This window comes from Mirounga leonina, unplaced genomic scaffold (genome assembly GCF_011800145.1).
Source record: "Mirounga leonina isolate KUSES-001 unplaced genomic scaffold, KU_Mleo_1.0 Mir_200, whole genome shotgun sequence".
Taxonomy (NCBI): domain Eukaryota; kingdom Metazoa; phylum Chordata; class Mammalia; order Carnivora; family Phocidae; genus Mirounga; species Mirounga leonina.
This window is the reverse complement of record NW_023270503.1, coordinates 2967087-2993019: the sequence shown is the minus strand read 5'-3', so window position 1 is coordinate 2993019 and position 25933 is coordinate 2967087. Positions and strand designations below refer to the sequence as shown.

Genomic DNA, 25933 nt, shown 5'->3' with positions numbered 1-25933 from the left:
GGGTGAAAGCTGAGGCTCTGCCCTGCAGACCCCTCATGCTCCTCAAGCCCAAGCCGAGCAGAGCTCCTTCGTAGGGCCAGGGCCCCATACCCCTGCTGGCTCCATTCAGCTGAGAGTGCCTGCTTTCACCTTGGGAAGGAAGGGCAGGGACTCTTGATCTCAGCTAACAAGTGGGGGCACACTTTCCTCTGCCGGGACCATGGTCTTACAGAAAAGCTTCAGACTCCTGTCTCCCCTCTTGGGAGACGCTGTAAAAAGTGGAAACAAGGCAAAGATCTGGGTGTCCTCTCAGTGCTAGCACTTTCTAGCTGTGTGACTTGAGGGATGTCACTCATCCTGCCTGGGCTCCAGTTTACTGGTCTGTAAAGGGAAGATACTGAGGATTTCCTTCTTCCTGACCTCACACAGCCATCGTGAGGTTTCCATGAGACAGTGTTAGGCAGAGCACTTTGCCTAAAGTTTGTACACGTGTGGGTGGGACTGCTCAGTGTCAAACTCATTCTGTAGTTCCTGGAGCAGCCAGAGGCAGTTCAGAGGTTTCGAATAAAAGGCTGAATTGAGGGGTTCAGACTTTAGCTAGCAGGAGAATCCAATGTAAGGGTGGCGGAGCGTTGAACCGATCACCTTTGTCCACCTTTGTCCTCCTCGTCTCCCCCACCCCCTCCTCGTCCTCCTCGTCCTCCCCCTCTCCCTCCCCATCCCCCCTCGCAGCTGCTTATCCTTGCGCTGAGCCTCTCCACTAGTGTTTCCTAGCGCTTTCCTTCCCACGGATGATGCCCCGGCGAGCCGTCCGCCCTCAGGGCTGTGGACTGGTTGCTTCTGTCTCGAGGGCCCCCAGACGCCTCACTGTCCTGCCCTGCCCATGTGGCAGAAACGAAGAGAACGCGTAGAAACACTTTCATAGCACTTACTAAATGTGGGCTGTTACAGCACTTTATAAACACTCGCTCACTTCCCTCACCACGACCCTGCGAGGAAGCCACCACGATTGCCCTGTGTTACAGCTATGGAAACTCGGGTGCGGAGAGGTTACACCACCTACCCAGGGTCCCACAGCTGGTAAGTGGTAGGGTCCTCGTCGTGGCCGCCATCTGTTACCTCCCCCGAGCAGGAGCCTTCGTGCCTCTGTTTTGTCTCTTTCTGCCTGTGTGGCTTTGGCGACTTGCAGGGTCTTGGTACCCTCAGCTGTAAATGAGGATAAATGCCTCCTATCTGGAAGGACTGCTGCGAGAACCAAGTGACATAGTCCCTTAAAACCGCCTCCTGCCAGCCACACAGAGGACCCGGTCGCTCCCGAGGTGGGAGTGGAATTTGAATCTCTCCTGGGATGTGAACCCCATTCTCCAGAAGGCCCCAGCTCTGATCCTGGCAGCAGTGGCTCAGCTCCCAGTGGAATTCCTGCCTGGTGAAGGCCCCTGCAGTGGGGGGGGGGGGGGGGGGGGAGGGGGTACCACTGTGGAGGATTCAGGGGGAAGAGAGGCACAAAGAGGAGAGCCCAGCTGCTGGGAAGGAGGTGACACTGGTCTTGGGCTATTTCTCACTTGGCCACAATCTGCCTTGCCTTCTCCCCAGACCCCACTGGGAGGGTGTTCCCCGTAAGCCCACCTTGCTAGACACCAAGCCACTGCCAGGAGTTTGTGAGCTAAGGAAGGAGGGAAGTGCTGGGAAATCGAGATAAAGCCACGCTTGGCCCGCTGCATTTGGCATTGGTGGATACTCACCCTTCCTCCCTCCTCAGCCTGGTTTCCTTTGGTAGGACTGTGCTTCCTTCAGCCCTAGAGCTCACATCATACGACCACTTTCCATAGGAACCATCCATCCAATCTGAACCCCTTGATTTATCTTCTTGGGAGACCCTTTGTCTTGCCCTGTAAGTTTCCATGTCCACTCACTAAGTATTTTCAGAGCAGCCACTTTTTACAAGATATTGTTCCAACTGCTATGGGAATTAGCATGCACAGGGGTTGTCCCCACCCCCCCGCGACACATACACACACACTCTATTTCAAGGCTATCTGTGCAACAGCCTTCAGAGATGTCCAGCATCCCAAGGGAGGAGTCATTGTGACCTCAGGGAGGGGAGTCCGTGGGAGGCGGCCTCAGATAGTGGGTAGTGTTCTGCCTGGGCACTGGTCAGGAAGAACATTCTAGATAAAAAGGGCTGTGTAAGTTCTGAAATGTGGGGAAACCTCTGGAAGTTAGAGAAAAGGATAATGGTCTGCCGGGCATTGGGTTCAATAGAAGAGGTGGGAGGTGAAGCAGGGAGTGAGCTAGGGCCCCCCACTTCTGTGCTCCCCACACCCCACCACCCCTGCCAAAGAAAAGGAGACTAGCTGGTGCCTGACAAGGGCTGACACTTGCCAGGCACTGCCCTACATGTACTAGTCCTCACTGCGACCCTGGAGTTGGTGCTATAACCCCATTTTACAGATGCGGAAACTGAGGTCCTGGAAGTTTGAATCACTTGCTCAGGGTCACACAAATGGCAAGAGGCAGAGTGAGGATTCAAATCCAGAATCTAGGGGAGTTCTTTTTGTTTTTGTTTGTTTTACTGCATAAACAGTGTCATGTACTGGCTGATACCCAACATTTGCTTTATGTAATTAAACTCTGTATATGATTTTTGGAATGACTTCTGTAATAGAAGAGGAAAGGCGGAGGGAGGAGCACAGTTATCAGGAGGATGATGCATCTGATTCCGTCTGTGGCTTTAGTAGACTTTGCCTGCTCCTGGCACTGCCCCTTGGGGTCAGTTCTTATTGGCCCAGAGTCTCCTGGGCTCCAGCAAATCTGGAGGTGGAGCTTCAGCTTTTGCCAAAAAGTTGAGAGGGCCAGGGATTGTCAGAGAGGAGGGAGAAGAGGCTTCCAGCCCAGGATGAGGCCTGGAGGTGAGAAGGTACCTGGCCCATTAAGGGGAAAGTGAGCAGCAGGGACTGTTGTCAACAGTTGGATTGGTTGAGTCACCACAAGGGCCCCACTGCCCTTGTTTGGGCTGACTTGGTGGCTACCTGTGGGCACAGAGTGAGCAATGTTTTAGAAAGAATAATCTGATGTCAGTGGGAGGTATGACTATTAAACAATGGTCACGTCATTCCCTGCTTAAAACCCTCCAGTGCCTTCCCTTTCTCAGTGGTAAAATCCAACCTTCAGCAATGCTGCCAAGGCCCTGCCTGATCTGACCACTTGATCCCCGCCTACTTCTGCGGCCTCATTACCAACCTCTCAACTAGAATGTGAACTCCAAAATGGAGCTTTGTCAGTTTTGTAACCAGTGTTTGTTCATGGAAAACTCTAGTGCCTAGAACTGTGCGTGGCTCATAGTAGATGCTCAGTCAATGTTGGTTGAATGATTGAATGCGCACTCGCCACCCAGACTGAACTCATTTCCTTGTGCTCACACAGTCCTGTCTGTCCTCCCCCGCTGCCCCCACTGGCGGGCTAACCCCTGGACATTTTTAGGCATGAGTTTCAATGTCGCCTCCTCCAGAGAACCTTCTATGACTCCCCCTTTGCTGCATCAGCTGCACCTCTCTTGTGCCCACAGAGCTCAGGCTACTTTCCCAGTCGTAGCACTTGCCACACTTCTTTTTTTAACTTCTTTATTTTCCCTGATTATATCACTGAAAATTCTAACTTTACAGAAATATGTAAGGTAGAGGGCGCCTGGGTGGCTCAGTTGGTTAAGCGACTGCCTTCGGCTCAGGTCATGATCCTGGAGTCCCGGGATCGAGTCCCGCATCGGGCTCCCTGCTCGGCAGGGAGGCTGCTTCTCCCTCTGACCCTCCCCCCTCTCATGTGCTCTCTGTCTCTCTCATTCTCTCTGTCTCAAATAAATAAATAAAATCTTTAAAAAAAAAAAAAAAAGAAATATGTAAGGTAGAAAGTGAAAGTCTCCTAAAGTCTCATCCTATAGACAGAACTTCTGTTAAGAGTTGGTTGTATACTTCTCTTTATTTTTCCATGTGACATATTAGATATATGCTTTTTTTTTTTTTCTTAAATCATACTGGTACTGTTATGCAATTCACTTTCTTTATTTTACTTAATAAGTCTTGGACATTTTGCACATCAGTAAGTGAAGATCTACCTCATTCTTCTTTCTTTATGACTGCATGCATATTTCACTTTACGAATGTGCCATAAGTCACTTAACCATCCCTTTCTGCTAGACATTTGGACTGTTTCTAGTCTTGCACTGGTATAAACATCACTGAAGTGAATATCTTTGTACATAGATCTTGTAGAAATGCCCCTGTAGAAATGTTTTTGCAGAAAAAAATCCCTTAAAGTGGAGTTGCTGGGTTAGAGGGTGTGAACCTTTAAAATCACAATAGATATTTCCATGTTTCCTTTCTGGGAGAGTTGTACCTCAGCCCCATAGTTCTGAAATTGTACCCCACTCCTGGCACTGCCTTGGCTCACAATGGTCAGTCTGTCCCCAAGCCTGTCAGCTCCATGGAGGTAGACATAGTATCCCATTTGTGGCTGCATTATGAATGCCCAGTGCACAGTAGGCAGTTAATAAATACTTATTGATTTAGTGGCTAAGAGAATGAGGATGGAGAATAAGTGTGAGGGGAGGCCATTGGGTTTGGGGAGAGGAAACTATGGGTGACTTTGTGAGTGCGCACTTGGCAAGTGTCAGAAATCTCAGTTGGTTAAGCGTCTGACTTTTGATTTCGGCTCAGGTCATGATCTCAGGGTTGTGAGGTCGAGCCCCACGTCTGGCTCCTTGCTGGGTGTGGAGCCTGCTTAAGATTCTCTCTCTCCCTCTCCCTTTGCTCCTCCCCACCTCCCTCTCTTGAAAAGAAAAGAAAAGCTCAGTCTGTGCCCCTCACCCTCTATAGTGTGGTTCCAGCCTACTTCTCCAAGTTCACCTCCTGCCCCTTTTTTACTCTGTCCTCCCTCTGTGTTTACTTACCAGAAGTTCTCCTTTCTGGCCTTCCTCCCTTTGCCTGCAAACTCTTCCCCTTTTCCAGCCGCTGCTCAGAAGCCACTCTCCTGTGAAGCTTTTCCTCTGAGGCAGGGATAGTGCCTTTGTCCTATGTTCCCACTGTGTTGATCACTGAGGCACTGTCTCTTTTGTTCCTGTGTCCTTCACTTCCTATAGGTTGAGAGCACTCTAATGGCTGTGTCTCCCAGATTTGTGTTTGTAATGCCAGGCCCTCTCTGGGTGTGAGGGAGCAAACGAGTGAACAGATAGATGGATAGGCAAGATCAGGACTCAAAATGGAACATGATCGTGACTGTGTGTAGGGGCAAGATGTTGCAAACTTTGGCTGGGGTGGTGGCTTTACAAGAGGAAAAGAAGGAAGAACCAAAGGGACTCGGTAAAAGGGATGTGGGGCGTGAGGGAAGGAAGAGTCGCAAGATGGTGGCCCTGCCAACAGAAGTGGATGAAGCCAGAAGGGGAAGCTGGCTTAGGGAGGGGGAGGGGTCATTTGGTCTGGATATGTGGAGTTGAGGGGCTGTTGGCGGGACTTCCAAGTGAGGAGACCCAGCCGACCGTGGAGATGTCACGCTTGGAGCTGAGCAAGATGTTGGAGCTACACATGGTGACGGGCTGCCATTGGCCTGGAAGCCAGAAGGGAGGAGGCCGTCAAGGGTAGAGAGCAGCGGGCTGAGGCCGGGGTCTTGAGTGGGTGACTCCAGTTTACAGGAGGCAGGAGAAAGAAAGGCCAGAGCAGTAAGAGCAGCATTGGCGTGCTCATGGGACCTGAGGGCTTTGAGAAAGTCCAGACTGCAGAGGCTGCGGAGTAGGAGAGGGAGGCTTTGGAATAAGGCTGTTTGGAGACCTTTGGAGCAGGCTGCTTCTCTGGAAGGAGGAGCAGGAACCAGGCTGAAGCAGCAGAGTATAAAGGATGCAGAGAGGAAGCTCAGGTCCAAGGCTGGCTCAGGGCACTTGTGGGGGAAAGGGAGGGAGCATTGCTGGGACTTGTGAGTCACTTCCCCCCTCCCCCCAGGGGGAGGACGGAGGGCCTCGGAGTGGTGTCTGTGTGCCCGATGGTGATGGAAGGGCATTCTAGTTACTCACTGGAATTTCCAGCCGGCTGGGGTGGGGTGGAGCAGAGATGCCTTGGATGTTTAGGGAGCAGCTTCGGAGAGGTTTCAGGGTTTGGGGAAGAAGTAGGTGTTGATCTGGCTTTGCCAGTTAGGGGCGTGGGGAATGAAGATGGGGATACTCCAGGAGACATCCAAGGGTACTTCATGCTCCCTTGGGTGGGGGAAGGGACATAGGAGGGACCCTTGGGCTTTTAGGCCCTTCTCCCGTTCCACCTGCTTGTCTGACCAGTGGGGGCAGTCCTGCCATGCACTTGAAGCTTGCAGGGTAGGAGACAGAAACGCTGGCAGAGAGCCCTGGGCTGGCACACTTGTGCCCTGGGGAATGCCAGGCCCGGTTGTTCCCAAGCCCTGGGAGCAGCCTTGCCCGCCCAAACCAAATGAGGAATTGTGGCTGAAAGGGCCCTTCAGATGTGCTCTGGCTATTTATAACCCAGCCCAGGCAGACAGGGAAAAACCAGGGACTGAGGGAGGGGGCGGAGTGTAAAGTGGGGTGTGCCTCTGTGGAACCCTGTCAGCCCTGGGGCCCAAGAGCCTACCCCAAATCCCTCAGTCTGTATTTCAGCTTTGGTGACAGGGAGTCAGTGGTGAGGACAGATTCTCTGCTCTAACAGAATGGCAGGAGCCCCATCTCAAACTCAAAGCTTGCACAGAGTTTTCTGGGGGGTTGGGGTAAACCATTTCCATTCTTCTCTATTTCCCTCCTCTCTCCTCAACCCTCCACCCAGCTTGGAGGCTCAGTCAGGGGCCCTGTTCTCAGTTGAGGTGCCCAGTGGAAAGGAGAGGCAATGACACCAGGTGGACCCAGGATGGTGCAGAGTTGACCTTCCTTTGGAACTCATTTTTTTTTTTAAGATTTTATTTATTTATCTGACAGAGACACAGCGAGAGAAGGAACACAAGCCGTGGGAAGTTGGAGAGGGAGAAGCAGGCTTCCTGCTGAGCAGGGAGCCCCATGCGGGGCTCGACCCCAGGATCCTGGGATCATGACCTGAGCTGAAGGCAGCCACTTAACAACTGAGCCACCCAGGAGCCCCTGGAACTCATTTCCAAAGAGTTTGAGTCCTCCCCGCTGTGGCCGTTACCACCTGACTGGGGATATGACGCGTGCCTAAGGAGGCTGGTGGTAGATACACACACTGATGGGCAGCTCAGACACTGCATCACCGAGAGCCACTCTGACTGGTCCTGGCAACTGTGTATTAGGGAAGAGAATTGTGAGCTAGAAGCATCAGGAAGATTTCAAGGGAATCCCTGGCTGGAGACATTGTTGAGGGGCTGGTCGGAGATTGAGGGGGTTGGCTTGAGTGGGGCTGAAGCTTCAGGGCTCACCACCCAGAGTCCTGAATTTCCACTTGATCTACCCAGGTGGTGGCCCTGATTGTTCAGGTCTACAAAGGGAAGTGGTGGGTTGGTAGTGGGTGACGCTGAATTGGTTTCCAAGATGCCAGTTCTGGTGAGGAAATGGGACAGAGGGGATATTCAGGGAAAACCACCACCCCCGCCCCCCAACAACTTCCCTCAAAGAAACAACCAGCTGCAAGAAGGCAGCAACCTTGTCTGTGGGCCTAATTCAGTTCACAGGTGTGTTTCATTCAGACTGCACCATGTTTCATTTTGTTATAATGTCATTGATCTGCCACTGTTTTTAAATGGAGAGAGATCAGCTAAGAATCCACATTGCCAACGTCTCTAGGACAATCTGAGATGGGGCAGCCTGAGATGGGGCAGCGTTGCCCCAGCAGCCATCAGCTGGAGCTGAGTGGTGGCTTTTTCCCTCCACCCGGTGCCTACCTGGCTCGCTTCCACTGATCTTACCTGCACCCTTGTGGCTGCTGGAGTCTGCAACCTTTGCCCTAGGTGTTGTGTGGTGGAAGAGCTTTTCCCAGGGGTTGCCCCTGACCTCCTCCCCGGGGAGAGTAAGAGCATGCCCCTCTCTGGCTGGGGCCTACACAGTCACAATGTGGACTTCTCTGTCTGGGTAGATTTGGCTTCTGCCGCCGACGAGGAAGCCAAGGGAAGCAGGCTGGGAGCAGGAAGGGCTGCTGGTGTTACTCGCACCCTCTGCCGTCGGGCGGGCTCCACTGGGCCGAGGCCCCTCTTGAGGCAAAAGAGCCCAAGGAGGTGGGAGTGCTCATCCCAGCAGCATCTGTGAGTAGGAGATGGGGCACCCGCGGCGTCCAAGGTGGGCCTGCTGCAGAGCCTGGCTGGCACTTTTTGGTTCTGTTGTGGTGAGGCAGCTGAGGCCTCGTTTGCACAAAGCCTTGTTCTCCCAGCCGCAGTGGTGATAGAAACTGTTTTCTCACCAGGCCCTGGCCTCCCCTGCGCAAAGGTGTCAGAACGTGAGGCAGAGATGAGAAGGGGGCTCAGCTTGTGGCCATCCCAAGGTGACAGCGAGGTTTGCCCGGTCCTCCCAGAGGCCGTGCGGGCAGCTGCTCTCCGCTCCTCCCCCTGCCTGCTCGGGCTCTGGCGAGGGGCCGTAAATAAAGCCTGTCTCTGGGAAGCAGACCTCCCCCCGCGCCCGGCCCGTCTGCGGCCTCCTCACCCCTCCTCCGCGCTCCAGAAGCCTCCGCCAGCCGCCGGCCGGTGACCGCAGAGAGGGAACGGCTCCACCTCGCAAGTCGAGTCGTGCATTTCCTGCGTATTAATAGCAAACGCGAGCCTCCGAGCCCAGAAAGGGCGGGATCTGTGGGGCCGGCGGCGGCGGCGGCGGGGCGGCGGGGCGGCCGGCCGGAGCTCGGGAGCGGCGGCCGGGGAGCGCGGGGCCCCGCCTGCGCCCGGGCCGGCACGCACGGCAGGAAGGGCTGCGGCGGCCGGCGGGGGCGCCTCCTCCTGCTCCGCCGGCGCGCCGCGCGGTCCCTCCAGTCACAGCCCTGCGCTCGCGGCGGCGGCGGCGGCGGGGCGGCCGGAGCGCCGCTTCCCCACTCCCCGGCTGGGGACGCGCGCGAGGCGGCCCGCAGCCCCGGCGCGCGGGAGGGCCGGGAAGCGGCAGCAGGAAAAGGTTCATAATGGAGCCTTTCATCGGGAGCCGGTGGCCGGGTGCCAGGACTGACTCCGGGGAGGCCAGCATGCTGGTTTAGGCCTGCCCTGCACGCTCTTCCCCTCCCTGCCCGCCTGCCTCCCTCCGGGGCGGCGGCGGCAACGGCGGCGGCTGCTGCGTGGACCCCGCTTCCTGTTTGCCCTCCGCGCCTCTGGCTGCCATGGAAGAGGAAGAGGAGGCTATAGGCTTTTTGGACAAGGTTCTGGAGGATGAAGATGTGTTTCTCCTGGAGGAGTGCGAGCTGGGAAGCCCGACCAGCCCCGGCTCAGGGTCCCCCTTCTTGGTGGCGGTGAAGGTGGGAATGTGACACGCCCTGGATGCTTGTCGGGGGAGGGGCAGGGCGAGCCGCTCTGACTGCCCAAGCTGTGTGCGGGCAGAAATGGCTGGTTTGTGCACAAACCTCACGGCTGGGTGGAAGCACCGCGCTCCGGCCCGAGGGGCGGGCGCCTGCCTGCAAGGGGGTGCGAGGGGCCGAGCCCTCTGGCAGCTGCTCCTGGGGGAGAGGGGCAGTGCCTGCCTCCTCCCCCTGGGCCAGTTGTCCTCCGCGCGAGTGGCTGCTGGTTTTCCCCGGGCCAGCTGTGCTGGGGGCTTTCTCTGGCAGTGACATGAGTCACCTGGTGGGCACGACAGTGGTGTGAGCCTGCTGCCCCAGAGGAGCTGGCCGACTTGAAACCGGGAGGCCATAATTCAGTGTTTCCATGGCAACAGTAGGATAAGTGCACTTGGGAAGTTCGGGCCAAAGGGGCCACTCGCTTCCTCGCCAGGAGACTTCATCAGTCTGGCCTAAGGCGAGAGAACCTGGGGAGAGATTGGGAGCCAGAGGTCACTGAGCTTCCTTGAAGGAAAAGAATTGGATCAGCTGAAAAGGGGATGATAACAGTTGGCTTCCAGGCAGGAGCCAGGTGGGTAGGCACTTTTCCCAAGGTGGGCGTAGGCAAGAAGCATCTGCCGGGCCCCAGCCCACCCACTCTGGGGCTGTGAACCCTCTCCCCAGCAATGCGCCTGTCCTGTCATAGGAATTGCCTTGAAGGCGGAGCAGGAGTCTGTGCATCAATCCCCTTTCCTTCTCTTCGTCTCCTCCCCTGGGACCAGTGCTGTCCAGCCTTTCCTTCTTCCTTGCTTTCACGTCGTCGGCCCCCTCCTGAGAGCCCTAACCTCAGCCTTTTGCTCACCTCCTCTCTGTTCTGTGGCCAGAAGGGAAGGCCGGTGGGAATGTATGGCAGGGAGTTTGCAGACTGCAAGCCAGGCTGCCTAGCAGAGTGTCCATCTGTGCCCCCCTCCCTGCCGGGCCTGTCTGCACCCCAGAGGGCGTGGTGCACGGAGCATTGCTGTGGGCAGGAGGCTGCCACTGAGCCTCTCTGGCCTCTTGGTCCCTCCTGTAAGATGGGGATTGCAGCCCTGCCACACCCATGCTACAGTGTGGTTCCGAGGGCGAGCTAATGGAGGTGAAAAACAGACTACAGACCCACAGGAGATGGCTGATGTGCGGTGTCTGGGTGGAGCTCTAGCTGTGGGCCTGGGTGCGGAGGAGAGAGGAGATGTAATGGGAGGCCGGCGGTGGCTAGCATCCCACCCCTGGTTCTCTCATCTGGTGCTAGCTCAGACCACTGGGGTTAAGTCACATCTCCACTAAGCCTGCAGAGGTCCCTGTAGTTAGGGTCTGAGTAACCTCCCCACCAGGAACAGGATGGGGAAAGGTCTGGTAATGAACCAAGAGCACCGGCTGGGAGCTAAGTAGTGTGTGGGATGGGAGGTGTAGGGGTCCCTAATGGGCCTTCTCTGAGAACCCCTCCCCAGCACAGATGGGGTCCTATTCATATGCTGCCTTATGGATCCACCCTTACTCTAGACTCTGGCTTATACCTGGGTCTTAGCTCGTATTTCAGTCTGCTCAGAACTCTAGACAATCTGCCTCCTCACTTATGTCCTATTTTCCTCCAGGGCAAGGACCATGTTGTAGTCACTGCTAAACACTGCACAGCTTGGGACGTGGCTGGTCTGCAGTGAATTTGTGGAGTGAGCGAGGCTCCGTGGAGCCTGCAAAGGGGGTACCATGTTCCCGGCCTTGTTCTCCTACTCAGAGGTGTTCCAAGGAGGGAGCACACCAATGCCAAGGAGGCCCAGGCACACATCACACCTAAAAACCCTGATCCTCCCAGATCCCTGTGAGCGCCTAGGTGGAGTCTTCCCCTCTTTGCTGCCTTAGTTTTCCTGGACTTGTCTCAGCATGGGGGAAGGGGCCCTCTCTCTTGGCTATTACTTTACTTCAGGAGTACTTACCTTCAACAGTGGCTGTGTCCCTGAGCATGTGTCCTATAAATCAATCCTGCTTGCAGTGTAATTTCTGAGATGCTTCATCTTCCTGGGGGACAGTGTTGGCGAATTCCAGGCCCCTCGTCTCATTCTGAACACCTCCAGGATGACCTCACTCTCTACCAAGCTTGGTCAGCTGTAGAGGGAGCAGGCAAGCAGGGTGGCTGCAGAGGGGTGGGGAGGAACCTCATTGAGTCATTCAACAAACACTGTCAGGTTGTGTTCTAGTCAAAGCACTCTGCCTGGCACTGAGGAAGAGACAGGATGAACATGGCATGGTGGCATGGTCCTTTCTCAGAAACAGTTCACAGTTCAGGGCAAGGGGACAAGTGCACAGATAATAGGAATAGAACGAGAATGTCCTCAGGGTTCCGATAAAAGGATAAGAACTTCGGAGGAGAGACCACTTCTGTTTGGGTCAGAGCTGGACCGGGTGCACGTGCGTATGAGCATGTGTGTGTATGCATGTGCGAGGTCAAGGGGCACTTCTGGAGAGTGCGTTCCTGTCCTGGATGGTCTTGGCAGTCTTGCACGATAGCCTCTTCTCAGCCGCTGGTGGGAATCCAAGGTAGTTCTCTCTTGGCTATTACTTTACTTCAGGAGTACTTACCTTCAACAGTGGCTGTGTCCCTGAGCATGTGTCCTATAAATCAATCCTGCTTGCAGTGTAATTTCTGAGATGCTTCATCTTCCTGGGGGACAGAGGTGGATAGGACAGTGGTTTCCTCCAGAGCTGGGGCTGGAGCTTGCTGTGTCTTTCAACCCAGACTTCCTTTTGAGGAGTTAATTCTCTATTAACTAATAATCACGTTAATACCGATAGCAACACCACCTCCTGGCCTTTAAGTGTTGTATGCTTTCCAAAAATCTTTCATACAATTCTATTTAAAGGTACGAAAGGCTGATTGCGGCCTTGCTATCTAAAAGCTGCTATTTAAAGGAACTCCTTTGTCAGTAATAAAAGTCCTTTTGTAATGCAGATTAGCCCATCAGGTGTTATTCTGTGCCAGTTTTTTTTTTTTAAACATTTTATTTTATTTTTTATTTTTTATTTTTTTAAGATTTTATTTATTTATTTGAGAGAGAGAGAATGAGAGAGAGAACACATGAGAGGGGGGAGGGTCAGAGGGAGAAGCAGACTCCCCGCCGAGCAGGGAGCCCGATGTGGGACTCGAACCCGGGACTCCAGGATCATGACCTGAGCTGAAGGCAGTCGCTCAACCAACTGAGCCACCCAGGCGCCCCTCTGTGCCAGTTTTTAATGGATAGTCGGCAACGCCCACATTTGTTTCAACGGCCCCAGTGTCTTCGGCCCCCAGCATGTGGGGGCCGTGATGGCCACGCCTGTGTCCCCCCACCTGTGTCCGGGTGTTTCCTGGAGTGTGGGCCCTACTTAGGATGATTTGAGATGTGATGTGATTTTAGGTGGCATCTAGGTGTATTCTTCGCACTTTAATAGGTTTATATTTTAACGTGTATTAGGAAAAATATGACTTGTATATCTTATGATTTCAAATATAATGCTTGGGAGGCTGGGCTTTTTAAGAAGTCAGTTGTAAAGAACGATATTAAGTAGACAGTAGTGTAAGTGGTATGAATGACAGAACTGTAAAGGTGGGATATGAACACCTGGCCTTTGGAAACACTGCTGGACCTGCCTAAAGCCTCAGACAGCAGGGAGCCTGGAATACAGGGATCCAGCCTGTGGGAGAGTGGGCTTTGCCCCCCCTCCAAATTCTGCTAAGGAAATAGCTGAAGGAGAGCTCCCCAGTACCTAGCGCTAGGACGAGGAGGAATGGCTGGATGTCTCCACGTTGTCTTGGCTCAGAGAGGGGCCACCTGTCCTGATGCTGATGCTTGGCATGGGCACAGCCCCTAGACCCGGTGGCATCTACTCTGCACAGATTCTGCCAGGTGCTCCCTGAAAAGTGGTGTGGCCCATGAGCCGGGTGCAGATCCACTTGGCCGGAGGCTCTGAACAGCAGGTGGCCCTGCCCGTTCAGTCCTCGCTATTGTCTTGGAGGAGGTCACAGTTCCTGGACAGATCGTATCTTGGTTTGGCCTAGGCCCAAACCTTTAGAAGTGTTATATTTAGTCTCTGCACTCTGTAGAAGATCAGGCCAGAGCTAGCTAACCTGACCTTGTAGGTACCGTCCCTATCAGAGGGGCTCTTGGATTTGGGGGCCTCGAGCTGACAGACTTTCAGCCTAGCAGATTGTGTGAACTTCTGGGAGTGAACCAGCCCGCAGGGGCTGCCATTTCATGAGCCCCACTTGGGGAGGAAGTGGAGACAGTCTGAGTGTCACTCAGAAGGTAGCTTCCCTGTGTTCGGGGACCGACAGGCAGTATGGCACAGACTGTGGGGGCCCTGAACTCTTCGGGGAACTGGCCCTGAGGATTCTTGCATGTGGGCACCACCTCTGGAGGGCTCTCTGGGGGCAGAGACTGTCTCTTTCGCCTTTTCTTTGTATTTGTATTCCCAGTGCCTGGCACATAGTGCTGAATGAAGGAATGAATGAATGTCCAGCCCTCATGTTTTATGAAACAAGAATAGCCCCACAGGATTGAAGAAAAAATTGTGAATTTCCAGATAATTCTAAGCCAGGAACATGGGGGTATGAGGAAAGCAAAAAAAAAAAAAAAGAGAAAAAGGAAGAGGTTTTTGGTGGTAACTAAGAACAGGCCTCCTGTTGGTAACATGAGCAGAACTTAATTTCACATGCTTTCTACCACCTCCACCCCCATGCCAGCCAAAACTTCGGAGGGAGAGTAGCCCAGAGTGGGACTCTTGGGGGTGACTATTGGCTTTTGGGGAGCTCTTTCAAGATTGGACCCTAAGGTGGGAGTTTCTTGAGGAGAGGTCTTGCTGAACTGGGCTGTCGCAGGGACTGTCATGGGCTCTGTGCTCACGCCAAGGTGGGGGACAGCGTGGCGGGAGCTGCAGTGACCAGGTCTTCGTCCCGGTCCTAGGCCAGCCAGCCCTCCACTTAAGCTCACAGTGTCCCTCAAGTGACTTCCTTTACAAGATGTTTGCCAGGCCCTCAGGTGAATCTTCTGTTGGCAGGGAACAGGAGGGGGGTGGGGTGCCATAGGGGCACACTGGCCCCCAGCATGGACGGCAAGTTCCCATTGGTCCAGCTGCTGCGACGTGCAGGGAGGCCGCCTCAGGTCTGACCAGGAGGGGCCGGGGCTGCGGCCCTGCTCCAGGCTCGGACCTTGTCCCTTGAAGGGTGTGCTTCCTGCCTGAAGGCCAACCGCTCCAGGCAGCTGGGAGTTTCCACTCTGTGCCTCAGGGGGTAATGACAACACCTTCCAGAGTGTGGGATGGTCGTGAGCTAATCCCTGGAAAGCTCTTAGAACAGCGCCTGGTGCCTGGTACGTGTGAAGCCGTTGATACAGAACTATCGTCCTTCCCTAAAGCTTAGTGTCCACGCTGGTTTCCTAATGCTGCCGAAACAAGTGACCACCCATTTCGTGGTTTAAAACACAGATTTATTCTCTTACACACAAGTCTTAGAGGGTCAGCAGGGCTGCATTCCTTCTGGAAGCTCTGGGGCGAGAATCCATTCCCAGGCCTTTTCCAGCTTCTAGAGGCTCCCTGTACTCCTTAGCCCATGGCCCCATCCTGGTCCTGAAAGCTAGCCAGTCTTGCAGTCTTTTTCCCTCCCCCTGCTCCCCTTCTCTGGTCACATTGCTTTTTCTGACTCTGATCCTCTTGCCACCCCTCATAAAGTCCCTTGTGATTAGATTACGTAATCCAGTGTCATCTCTCCATCAAAAAATCCTTAGCTCAATCATACCTGCAAAATCCCTTTTTCCATGTAAGGTGACGTATTGATAGGTTTGGGGCACTGGGATGTGTGACCCTGTTTTTCTATCACAGGGTCAGGTAACATTTCAGACACTTGGGGGGCAGCAGCCTCTGGCTGGCACAGATCCAATACCTGGGCTGCTGATGGAAGGCCAAGGATTCAGGCCCTCACCTGGGGAAGGGTGGGAAAGCTGTGGGAACACTGTGGGGCAGGTCATGCAGCTGGGGGAAAGCCACTCTTCTCTGGACTTCAGAAATTTCTGATAGCTTCATATACTCTCCCAGCCTGTGCTAAATTAAGAAAAGGTATGCATCTGGTGCCCAGAGAGGGTTCTGTGGTTCTACGTTAAGCACCGTTGCTTGAAAAAGAAAGTGAGAGCGAGGAAGTCATTAAAGCGGTGGGAGAGCCTGGAATCTGGTATTCAAGGACTAGGATGGAATCCCAGGTCGGCCACTTCCTGGCTTGTGTGACCCTGGGCTCGTCCCTTCCCTCTTCCAAGTGCTGTTTGCTTCCATTTGCATACAGGAGAAATACAGTACCCAGCCCAGTGAGGTAAAGGAGGGCTAAAGGCGCGTGAAAAGAACTTACAAGGCTTAGTAAATGTGGGGTGCCCACGTGCTAGGGGTATTGTGTGGTGCCGGCCTTCAGGGATGTGCAGAGGAGTGTGATGTCATTGCTTCAGAGGTGAGCCCCCCCCCCCCCCGCCAAATCTCCGCCAGTTCACAAGAGAGCTCACCGCATCAAGCCGGAGGGTCTGTGCTGCAGAGAAGAGCCAGGGCGGGACAGGCATCTTGGGTAGCAGGAACCAAAGTGCAGAGGCCCCAACACTCCCAGCAGGTTGGGAAGACCCAGAGATCTGCCGGCTGCAGGGGAGGTGGGCAGGGGGAGGTCGGCACAGTCGGGAGAAGTGCTAGGAGCCAGCAAAGGTTATTTAAGCCAAGAATAAGCCAGACCCCATATCACAGTGCATCGTTATATGTTTATATTTCCTTGTTTTTTGTTTTTACTGTCTTTCCTCTAGATTATAAACCACATAAGAGTAGGGATTATTGTATGTTTGCTTCCCGGTGTATCTACAGAGTCTGGTGGGCATTTAGTAAATATTTGTTGAACAAATAAATAAATGAATGAATGATCTAATTGAATCCCCAAATAATCAGTTTTTGCAGTGTTGATATTTTTGTTTCTATTTTTTTAATTCCAGTATAGTTAACATAGTGTTCTATTAGTTTCAGGTGTACGATATAGTGATTCAACAATTGTCTACATTACTCAATCATGAAAAGTGTACTATCTTAATCCCCTTCACCCACTGCACTCCCCCCACCCCCATCTCCCCTCTGGCCACTATCAGTTTGTTCTCTATAGTTAAGTGTCTGGTTTTTTGTTTGTCTCTTTCTCTTTGTTTTGTTTCCTAAATTCCACATACAAGTGAAATCATACGGTATTTGTCTTTCTCCAACTGACTTATTTCAGTTTGCTTTACACTCTCTAGATCCGTGCATGTCATTGGAAATGGCAAGGTTTTACAGTATTGATATTAAGTTCCTGATAGGCATCAGGTGTAAGGTGGTGTTCTCAGAAGGTTAACCTGGCTCTGGTGTGTGGTGTGAAGGGAGGAGAGAGAGGCGGAGGTCAGTTAGAAGAATCTGGGCTGCAGAGCCAAGGTCCACAGCAGAAGGGAGGGGTGGAACACAGTCCTTGTGAGAGATTAGCAAGATGGACTTTCAAGGCTAAATGGCGCATGATCGCCATAGAGGAGAAGAAATTCTGGAGTGGGGAGGAGGCCAGTTAGGATATGTGCCTTGCACAATGAGGCAGTTAGGAAATGGTGGGAGGACAGGGGTGAGGCTGAGGACCCCACAGCTAGCACCTTCTGTTGTGGGGTTGAGCCCTCGGGGACAGAAAGATATAGCCAGAGGTATAGCCAGAGTCCCCACAAGATGGGGCTCCCATGGCCACTTCATCTCATCCTCTCTATCCCTCTTCTCAGTTTATACTCCTCCAGGAACCTCTTCCAGCCCCTGTTGGGTCCTCCCATGTGACCATGCCCTGCCTCAGTCATGGCTGTGATTTCCCTTCTTTCTTCTTTTTTTTTTAAAGTAGGCTCCACACCCAGCGTGGAGCTCAACTCTGGGATTGAACTCACAACCCCAAGATCAAGATCTGAGCTAAAATCAGGAGTCCACTGCTTAAATGACTGAGCCACCCAGGCGTCCCTCTGATTTCCCTTGTCTATATTCCCCCATTAAACTTCCCCTACACGTGAGGCCAGGTCCTTTATTATCCTGCCCACTATTACAAGATGGAATAGATGGATGGGTGGACGACAAATAAGGAAATGTGGGAAAAAGAATGTGGGAGAGAAAGCAATATGTTAGCAGCAGAAATATGGGTGATTGTTTTTCCTTTTTTTATTCTGTATTTTCCAAATTATAATAAATATATTTGGCTTCTATTCCCTACAAAAGTGTTAATGAAAGAGGAAGAAAAAGGCAAGAAAACAGGTCACTCAGGATGTTAGCCTCCTTTCTCATGAACTGTTGGCTCTTGGTTTGCTTTCCTACAGGTGGAAGCAGGGAAAGGCCTGGAGATGAGGAAGCTGGTTCTCTCGGGGTTCCTGGCCAGCGAAGAGATCTACATTAACCAGCTGGAAGCCTTGCTGCTGGTGAGTATATACTCTCTGGCTTGCTGGTCAGTGTCACGCTCGAAAACTCCATTTGGAGTTGGAGAAGAAGGGGGACCTGGACCAGTCCTTCCCTGCGGGCAGAATCTGTACTGCTCTGCTGACCGTTTGGCATTGGGCCGGGGTCATTGCCGGAAAGGGGCCAGTGCCTCTCAGCCCCAGCCCTCCATGAGCTGCCCTGGGAAAGGCGGGAGAAGCACAACCAGGTTGGAGATGGCGAACATTCCCATGGCCCATGACCATGCACAGGCTTTTTTAATCAGTGACAGTACTCTGTCCAGGTGGGAGTCCGGGTGGGGGCCCAGCCTCCGCCTCCACACTGTGCTCTGGGCAGTCTCTACCAGTCAATCAAGCTGAGTCCTCTCTGTCATTTCCTGGTCCCAGTCCTTCCCCCTCCCAGGAGTAGTGAGCCGTGGCCATCCCCAGGCCCCGTGGCAGGAAGTGTGAGGTGGAAGGGTTTCTGTGTTGTTTGAGAAACACCATAGCCATGGTGTTTCTGAGGCATTTAAGCATTAGACCAGCCCCAGCCCTTGGGGAAGGTGCCTCAGTTTCCTCCCAAGATGGAGGCATTGTGAGACTCAGACTGGGAGGGAAGTACTATTAATATTAGGCAGAAGTACGTAAGATGTAGAAGTAGATGTAGAATATTAGGCAGAAGATGTAAGGCGTTTTTGCCTTTGAAGAAAGTGCTCATTAGATGTGGCTAGATCTTATGCAGAGTAAGTAGGGAATGTAAAGTTCTTCCCCCTGGGTGTTTTGCAGCCTGAGACATGGGGAATAAGAAATGTAGATGTAGATGAGTAGAAACTTATCCTCACAGGAATTGTAAAGTACACATTTATGTACTTGCTGTGGTGTGAGATGTTGTCACCCAGGGTCCCAGAGACCTTGGCATTTATTACCCAAGGAATAACTATCTAAATGTGCAGATACTTCGGAGCACCCGGTGGCTCAGTGGGTTAAGCATCTGACTCTTGATTTCGACTCAGGTCATGATCTCAGGGTCGTGGGATCGAGCCTCACATCTGCTTGTCCCTTTCCCTCTGCTCCTCCCCCTGCTCACGCTCTCTCTTTCTCTCTCTCAAATAAGTAAATAAAAATCTTAAAAAAAAAAAAAAAAGAAAGAAAGAAGAAAAAGAAAAGAAATGTGCAGATACTTTGTGACAGCCTGGGCTCAGTTTGTGGTAGATGTCACTGGGAGTTTATCGGTAGGCACAGCAATGTTTTTCAAGTGATGGACAGGGTGGCAGATAGGTGAGGACTGCAATCTGGGGCCAGAACTAGGGCGAGACCTGACCTGCCATTAATCATAGACTCATGGCTCTGTTTTTCATACCTGCATCTGAACCCATTAGTAAATTATGAAATCAACGTAGGTTGAACCGGCATTTTTTTATTAAATGAGAAAGAAAATAGCAGTGTGCATCACACATAGTAAGAATAAGTACTATTTCACCTAACTTTGGGTTTGTTGTCTGTATATGTGTATGTATACGTATGTACTGGGCCACGTTCTTTCTCATGGGTACTGTCGTTTTGGAAAACCACTGGCTTTGGGCAAGCCATGAGTAACCTCCTTGAGCCTCATCTTCCTCATCTGAAGATGAGACTAATCCCATGACCTTCTCTGTCTTCTTCACGGGGTTGAGAGGATCAGGTGATCCTTTTGGGGACCCAGGCACTCAGATTAACTGAGGACAAGCAGAGGACCCATCAGACACATGTGAAGGACACCGCAGAAATGGTGAATTTGCCACAGCGAATGGAGGGGGCATCATTGTCATTACTAAAAGGATGCGCATTTGAGAGGAGTTGCAACAGAGGACCCAAACCGCCTGTCAGAATCCCTGCTTGACCTGTCTCGCTTGAGCCCTTCAGCGCGTTCATGAACCCTCGTGGCCCATTTTCTCCATCTGCAAACTGCGGGTCCTGATACTAGTACTCTGTTCATGGGGTTGTTGTGGGGACAAAATGAGTTTGTATGTGAAGCTCTTAGAACAGAGACTAAAGCATTAGCTGCTGCTCTTATTTTGACCAGTGCTGGGAGAGACGCAGGTTGGAGCCTATTTCTGTCAACACAGCCTTTCCCCGAAGGAAGGGGAGGCGCGTCCTCGGAGGAGGCCAGCCCCTCATAGATTCCAAGGTGCCTTCTCGTCAGTCATTGGGCCTAATGTGAGTTTCCGTGTGTCCGGGCAAAGATAACAGAAGTAGGGCCCAAGACACTGCCTTCCTGCCTCTCCTTCCTAACAGCTCAGGACTCAAAGGCAAAACCTGTGAGGCTGGGGCCACAGTCCTGAGGCCACCCAGGACACCTCCCTCTGCTCCCCCCGCCCCCAGCCTGTTCATTGCGGGCCCCTGATTGGTTCTTCCTTGAACAGAGGCAGGAGGAGGGAGGGGAGAGGCCAGCTGGGAGGCCTGGTCTGCGCTGGCGCTGTTGGGCCCCAGGAAGAGGGGGCAGGACCCTCCACAGCCACACCCTCAGATAATGAACCTCAGAGATAAGGAATCAAGCCTCCCCACCCCCCTCCTTGAGCTAGGAGCCCTCCCCTCACAGCTGCCTGGTTGCTAGAGCCCTTTGCTCTTTGGGGGGTGATCTGACCAAGGGGCCCTGGGGAAGAAAATCTCTCCCCTCCGTGGCCCACTCCCAGATCTCCTACTCATCCCCCCCCTCCCCGGCTCTGCTCCTACCATGTTTGTGTTAGACTGTTCTCACTTAACACTTCCTGATATGCAGGTGGCTGGGTGTGTGTGGTGTGTGTACCCAAGACTGTGCACGCACAGGCACAGCTGGAACCCACACAAGAGCCTCTGTTCCTGCCCCCTGGGTTGTTGGCTGGGGCAAGGTTTGGTAATATGGAAACCTCCGGGTTCCTGGTTGGCTCAGATTACAGAGTGGGCCGAAGTGGGGCATGGAGGAAGGGAGACAAACCCGAATGCGTGTCATTCTGCATCTCACCTACCACGGGGAATGTGGGAAGTGAGCTCAGGGGCTGCCTCTGGCCATTGCTACAGGACTTCCCATCGCTGGGCCCCACTGGCCCTCCTTTCTCAGCCTGTCATTCTGGCAGTTTGCTTTGGGGTTCTCAGGTTCCTTATCGCTAAAATAGGTTAATGATGCTTCCTTCCCTCCCTGGGTTTCGGGAGGAGGAGTAACTGAGGAGATACGTTAGCAGCCTCCAGGCCTTCTGGGATAAGAGGTGGAGGAAGTGGGCTGATTTCTTTCCCATTTCAAAAGCAGGTTGCTGGGGGACAGAGCCAACAGACGGCTCTGTGAAGTCCCACTATGAGTCAGAACCCACCTGGCCCTTCTTCCTGAGAAGCCCTTTGTGGGAAATGGAGAGCCAGGCTCGACCCCCAGGTCACTCAGTGATCCTTTTTTTTTTTTTTTTTTTTTTAAGAATCCATTTCTCCCCTGATGAAATGGAGAGCCAGGGGCTAGCCTTGCTTTCTGCAGCAGGATTCTGGGAGGAGGTAGAAGTATGCCAGCCCTTGGGCTGAAGAACAGTGTTGGATCCGAGCTCAGTGTTGAGTTGCTTTTGCCTTATAGCCATCCGGCCCTGAGGCCTGGATTCAGGGCTTCACCAGATAAAAGTAACTGCCTTCAAGGGTCTCTGGCCAGCTGGGGCTCACACACGCCCCCCACTTTCCCTTACCCCCAAGCAAAATCAGGGCTGAGACCAAAGGTCCCCAACCTTGTCCAGAGAACCCTCTGACAGCCCGAGTGCAGGCCCCATCCACGTGACCCGCTGCTGGTGAGCACCCATTTCTTCCTTTTTTGTAGACAGAGTGGGAAGTTGAGGAGGAAGCAGAGCAATTGGGTCTTGTCTTCACCTAGGTGGCCGATGAGTACTTCCCCAACAGCCTCTGAGAAGTCCTGACCCTTCATCTTCCCAGGGCTGTTCCCGCCCTAGGTACTTTATTCCCCTCTGCATGGGGATTGCACCCAGGCAGGAGCAAGGAGGAGAGGTTCTGGGACCCTGTGCTGACTTGTTCCTCTGCTGGCTCCGGGGCTGGGGTAGTGGGGGGGGAGGAAAAAAGGATAAACTAGGACAGCGATCTTGAGGAACAGCTCCGTATCCTTCACAGAATGTTGGGAGCCCTGAAGCTGAGTGGGGCCACCCACGTGGGGTTGGGAGAACAGTGTGCCCTTCCTCTGGCTCCTGGTTCCTTCTGTTTCCTGGCCTGGTGTGCTTACTCACACCCCACCCTCCACCTGCTCAGACCTTCCCAACCTTCGAGGCCCTGTTCCTGTCACTTCCTCTGTGAAGCCCCCTGAGCTGTACCAGCACAACCTTGGGACCACTTGGTTGGTATTTACAGCCCAAGATGGGTAATGCCCTATCTGGCTTTGTGCACTACATCATTTCATTTGCGTTGGTCCAGTTTACCCAAATGGATCATAATGTTCTCCAGAGCAAGGATCATGAGTCAGAAAAATAATCTCCTGAAAAGAGAATTGGTCCCCCATCACTCCCCTGCCTAAATCCCTTCAGGGAAAGCTGGGTCATTACAAGGGCTTAAAAGCGACATTCCTTCCCCCTGCCTGGTCTGGCCCCTGCCTGGTCCTCCAGCCCTGCCTTGGCCCCGCTCCTCCCCCTTGCCCCTTGCCCCTTGCCCACTGCACCTGGGCTCCCTGGCTTTCTCCAGCTCCTCTCTCTCACCAAGCCCATGCCCACCTTGGGACCGGCGTTGAGGAATACTGTCCTCTGAGCCCCCAGGCTTCCATTTCACAGTAAATGTTCCCTTCTGGGAGAAGCTGTCCTTCCCCACCCTGGCTCAGGAGGTCTCCTTCTTATTATTTTCATTGCACTTAGGTGGAAATAATGTGTTTGACAGTTTCCTTGTGTTTTGTCTGTCTCGCCTACTGGATGGGAGGCTCCACAGGGCAGGGACTGGACGTGTGTGGTGAATCACTGAATACCTGGTCTGGCCTCAGATTAGGCACTTGGTACATTATTTGTGGGGCGAATAATAATAATGGTAGCAGCTAACATGATTGGCTGCCTTCTGGGTCCCAGGCACATACTTGATATTTTATATAAATATGGCTTTTGATCTTCCCATCAGTGTTCTTGAGAAGGTAATATTATCCCAGTTTTACAAATGAGGCTGCGGAGGCCCAGATGCTAAGTGACATGCCCACAGCTATTAAGTGGCAGAGCTGAGACTCAAACCCACACCTCTTGGCCTGCACCAAGGAAAACCTCATCCTACTGCCCTAGCAAAGCCTGGACGTTAGGGTTAGTTGGTTCCAGCACTAAGAGGGTCAGAAGGAGTGCTCTGCTTTTCCCTGCCTTTATCCTCACTTCTGGACTTTATAGAGCTGGGAGGACACAGGAGCTGGAAGTCAGAGTATCATCTGGGTATTTGAGTAGATGGACTTCCTCTTACGGACAGACGAGGCCCTGCCACCGGCAGAGAGGAGAGCAGGAAGCGTGGCTGGAAGTTGGCTGCTGTGGTGGCTTGAGCTGCTGGTCCTCTCTCAGACTGAGCCAGGGATATAACTCTGGCCTCTGTTAATGTCACTGTTCCATCCAGTCCAGTACCGAGTCACCCATTATCGGCTAGAATGCTTCTCTGGCTGGAACCAATCCCATGAGGTAATGAGGGTCAGCTCTAGTGAGTCCACACCTGCCCCCATGACTTCTCCTGGCTGTTCCTGGGTTTCCAGAGTGACTCAGACTAAGTCAAAGGCCTCTTTCCACACAGCCCTTCAGCTAGAGGAAGAACATTAACCATGTCTGACTCAGGCTTCTCTCTTCTGCGTAAATGTGCCTGCCCGTCCCACACTTTCTCTAAGTGGCAGGTGTCCAGACCCTGTCCACTGAAGGGCCTCTGGAGGGCAGTCTAGGCATCTTCGGGGGGCTTTGGGGCTGAGGGAAGGCCAGTCAAGGAAGAGTTCCTCATCTTTTGACATCAGGATGTTTTTTTGCTTCAACTATGAATTTTAATAGCTTTTTTCCCCCTGATTATAAAATTAAGATTTACTCATTTTAGGTGATTTAGAAAATACAGAAAATCACACTGAAGAAAATGCACCCAGGTCCCATTCTCCTACAGTCTCCTACAATCCTGTTGGGCATTAAGAGGACAACTGCAGGGGCACCTGGGTGGCTCAGTTGGTTAAGCAACTGCCTTTGGCTCAGGTCATGATCCTGGAGTCCCAGGATCGAGTCCCGCATCGGGCTCCCTGCTTGGCAGGGAGTCTGCTTCTCCCTCTGACCCTCCTCCCTCTCTTGCTCTCTGTCTCTCATTCTCTCACTCTCAAATAAATAAATAAAATCTTAAAAAAAAAAAAAAGATTTAAAAAAAAAGAGGACAACTGCAGCTCCCCGCCAGCGTTAGGGAGTGGTCCTGAGTTACTGCTTGTCACTGCATCCACTCCACCTGCAGCCCCTGGAGCATCTTGGTGGAGATAAGCTCAGTGAGAAAGAGCACTGTGATTGACTAGTAATGTCTGCTGTGGGTGCAGGAGGTAGGACGGTGGCATCCGTGCCGCCTGCTCGCTCTCCCTATACTGGGATGGGAACTTGAAATGTCATTGTAGCTGAGATTGGTCTTGAGTTTCTTTGAGGCTCTGCCGCCAAATCCTAGAATCATGTTCTGTTTCTTGGAAGGAAATAGCTTAGGGCTCGAGTTCCCAGTCAACCCTTCCTTCCACGGACGTGTGACAAGAGAGCTTGTAACTAAGGACATGAGGCCACATGGAAGAAAGGCATGGATCCTGTTAAACCAATAAGCGGACCCAGTACAGGCTGGGGGCCAGGGACCCCTTGGGCGACACAGGCGTGGGGGCAACGTGTCCTGGCATTAACCCATGGGCCTGGGAGGGCGGCCGGACCAGGCCCTGGGTGTCAGGGTCCCCCTCCTTGCAGTAGGGCATGGCTCGTTGGAGCCTATGACAGCAGCAACTCGATGCAAACCACACTTCAGGTGCCCTGCCCTCCATGGCCTTGTCTGGGCACCACTCCAGCCGCGGGAAGGGCGAATCAGTGGCCCATCTGGTTTCTTGCCCCTCACCTTCTCTTTTCTCCTTCCTGGTTCCCAGCCCATGAAACCCCTGAAGGCCACAGCCACCACCTCCCAGCCCGTGCTCACCATCCAACAGATCGAGACCATCTTCTACAAGATCCAGGACATCTACGAGATCCACAAGGAGTTCTATGACAACCTCTGCCCCAAGGTGCAGCAGTGGGACAGCCAGGTCACCATGGGCCACCTCTTCCAGAAGCTGGTGAGTCTTCCGTCGACGGACGGTCCTTATCCGGTGCCTCCGTGGAGCTGGTGGTGTTGGGAGACGTCCAGGCATCCCCAGCCTTCTTGGCCTCCTTGAAGGCCTGGGTCATTTCTGAGTCCTGGGGGAAAGCCTGGGCCTCTGCTCTGTGGGGCCCTAGGCCTAGCTCTGAGACTGTCTCTGGCTGTGTCCCCTGGAGGACCCCCTAGGTCAGACCCATGGCGCCCCCAACTCCACTCTTCCCTGATCTTTCCCTGCCCATAACTTCTGCCAGCCCAGGAGGCAGCAAGGAGACTGCCGGTCCGTGGTCTTTGTTCTCTGGGTGTGGATGGTGGTGGGCAGGGAGCAGCCCCTCTCCTTTAGCTCCTCTGCAGTGGTGGGACTGGTTGAATGGACAGGCCTGTACTTTCCTTACACTGGAGAAAACTCTTGCTTGGATACTCACTCCTAGGCCCTCAAGCTCACAGCATGTTCAGAACTGAACTTATTGTCTTGGAAGTTCTTTGCTCTTCTTCCTGCCTCTGTGTCTGTGGGTGCTGCCACCGTCCCAACCCCCGTCCATCCATGACTCCCTTGGACTAGTCCTTGGCACCTCCCCTGCCCCACCCCCTTCCCCATCCCCACTTCCAGAGGATGCTCACTGCTGTCTACCTCTCCCCGCCGCCTCTGGTGCCTTCACCTCAGGAGTGGCTTCTACCTCCAGGCCCTCATCCCCATCAGCCCCCGACCTCTACCTAGCAGCAGAAGAGAGTTATCCGAACCCTTGACCAGACCTTGCTTGTCCCCTA

At 53.2% G+C, this 25933-nt stretch overlaps 1 protein-coding gene across 3 annotated transcripts in view; it reads left to right on the top strand.

Moving 5' to 3' along the window:
* ABR (ABR activator of RhoGEF and GTPase) overlaps positions 1-25933 on the top strand; it is a 171888-nt gene that overhangs the window by 84656 nt on the left and 61299 nt on the right. For 2 of the 3 annotated variants that reach the window (XM_035027633.1, XM_035027634.1), the window contains exons 3-4: positions 17795-17893; positions 24960-25145. In XM_035027633.1, the coding sequence (XP_034883524.1) occupies positions 17795-17893; positions 24960-25145 (285 nt within the window). Of the gene's footprint in view, positions 1-8952; positions 9396-17794; positions 17894-24959; positions 25146-25933 lie in introns of those variants that run through there. The other variant, XM_035027635.1, reaches the window with a different exon arrangement.